The sequence below is a fragment of the Austrofundulus limnaeus genome, unplaced genomic scaffold (genome assembly GCF_001266775.1).
Source record: "Austrofundulus limnaeus strain Quisiro unplaced genomic scaffold, Austrofundulus_limnaeus-1.0 Scaffold39, whole genome shotgun sequence".
NCBI classification, from domain to species: Eukaryota; Metazoa; Chordata; class Actinopteri; order Cyprinodontiformes; family Rivulidae; genus Austrofundulus; species Austrofundulus limnaeus.
Window position 1 is genome coordinate 1,719,217 of NW_013952441.1, and position 1,411 is coordinate 1,720,627.

Below are 1,411 nucleotides of genomic sequence, written 5' to 3' on the forward strand. Positions count from 1 at the left end.
ACACACACACACACACACACACACACACACACACACACACACACACACACACTAGTGCTTTTTCCTGCTTTAAAGAAAGCGCTGGCGTTGCTCCTTGACCTCTTAGTTTTGCCTCTCCTTCTTCCTCTTAAGATGATACATCGCCCAGCCAGCACATCCTCTCTACTGTGCTGGTTGGGCTCCTGCTGCTGGTCATCATCATACTGCTGCTCTGGTACTTCCTCAGGTAAGTAAACAAACAAACAAACAAACAAACAAATAAATAAATAACCTCCCCACCACTGACAGACTCGCCCTTGCTATTTCCTCCCTGGCTTCCATTTGACTGGTGGTGAGCCAGGCTCAGGGGCAGAGCTCAGGGTGACAAACACTTCCTCCTTTTAGTCACTGAGGTGGAGCCCAGTCAGGAAGTGCTGCGAGCTGACTCCCTCGCATGTTTAGTTGAGAACAGAGCAGGCTGTGGCAGAGTGCAGAACAAATTCTCCACTAAACCCTGACTTCAACCAAGACATCAGCTAATGAGAAAAAATAGCTTCTCCCGCTTACAATGGTAGGATGTAGAGATTTTTGCTCATGGATAAGCAGTATCTCTTAGCTATAGTTGTATTTTTTTTAAATTCCTTTATATAATCCTTTTTTTTATTTCATTGTCTCTCATTTCTTACTGTTTTTTTTTCCCTCCCCTGCAGGTTAAAAAGAAACCAGAGGAAAGCAGTCGTCACAACAGTTGACAAGAAAATACCAAATGGCATCTTGGAAGAACAAGGTAATGTTGTAAATGGAAGGCTGTTAGAGGCTGATTGCAAACTGTTTGACAAGGTGACTGACAAAAGATGCACTGAGACAAATTCTTGGCAGTTAAAAGATGCTGAAACGAGGATCACAAACACTTAAAAAAAGAAAGAAAGAAAGATAAAGAAAGAAACCTGACAATGAGACAAAAAAATGTGTTGAGCTTTCCGTTTGTGACTGTATGTATAGGTTGTCGCACCATTTTTGTGGTTGTTTTCTACTTCCTGTGGTTCATGTGAAGAACGAAACAACGTCCTATCTCCATCAACATTTAGAGCTTTGTGATGCTGTCTGTAAAGTTAGAATCCATCACTTAAATGTTATTTTAAATGTCAGCCGACTTTCTAGGAAATGGTTCATGTTGAGGGTTTGTCCACATTCTTTAGGTACCAATGATTCCAGTTCTGGAACAGTTGCGATGTTGTGTAAAATGTGAATAAAAGTTATGTAGCTGTGAATCTCAAACACATATTTTAATAAATTTAAAGTAAGAAATTGCACCATTGTTTTGTGAAAAAACAAAGTCATTTTGAATGTTGTGGCAGCGACACGTCTCACAACATTTGGGACAGTTTTTATCACCGTGACGCGTCTCTTATTTTAATAACAGTCTGTAAAA

The 1,411-nt window shown here is 40.3% G+C and overlaps 1 protein-coding gene across 3 annotated transcripts in view; it reads left to right on the forward strand.

Moving 5' to 3' along the window:
* ptprea (protein tyrosine phosphatase receptor type Ea) overlaps positions 1-1,411 on the forward strand; it is a 71,638-nt gene that overhangs the window by 55,444 nt on the left and 14,783 nt on the right. For all 3 annotated transcript variants that reach the window (XM_014007054.1, XM_014007056.1, XM_014007055.1), the window contains 2 exons: positions 133-226; positions 690-766. In XM_014007054.1, the coding sequence (XP_013862508.1) occupies positions 133-226; positions 690-766 (171 nt within the window). The remainder of the gene's footprint in view (positions 1-132; positions 227-689; positions 767-1,411) is intronic.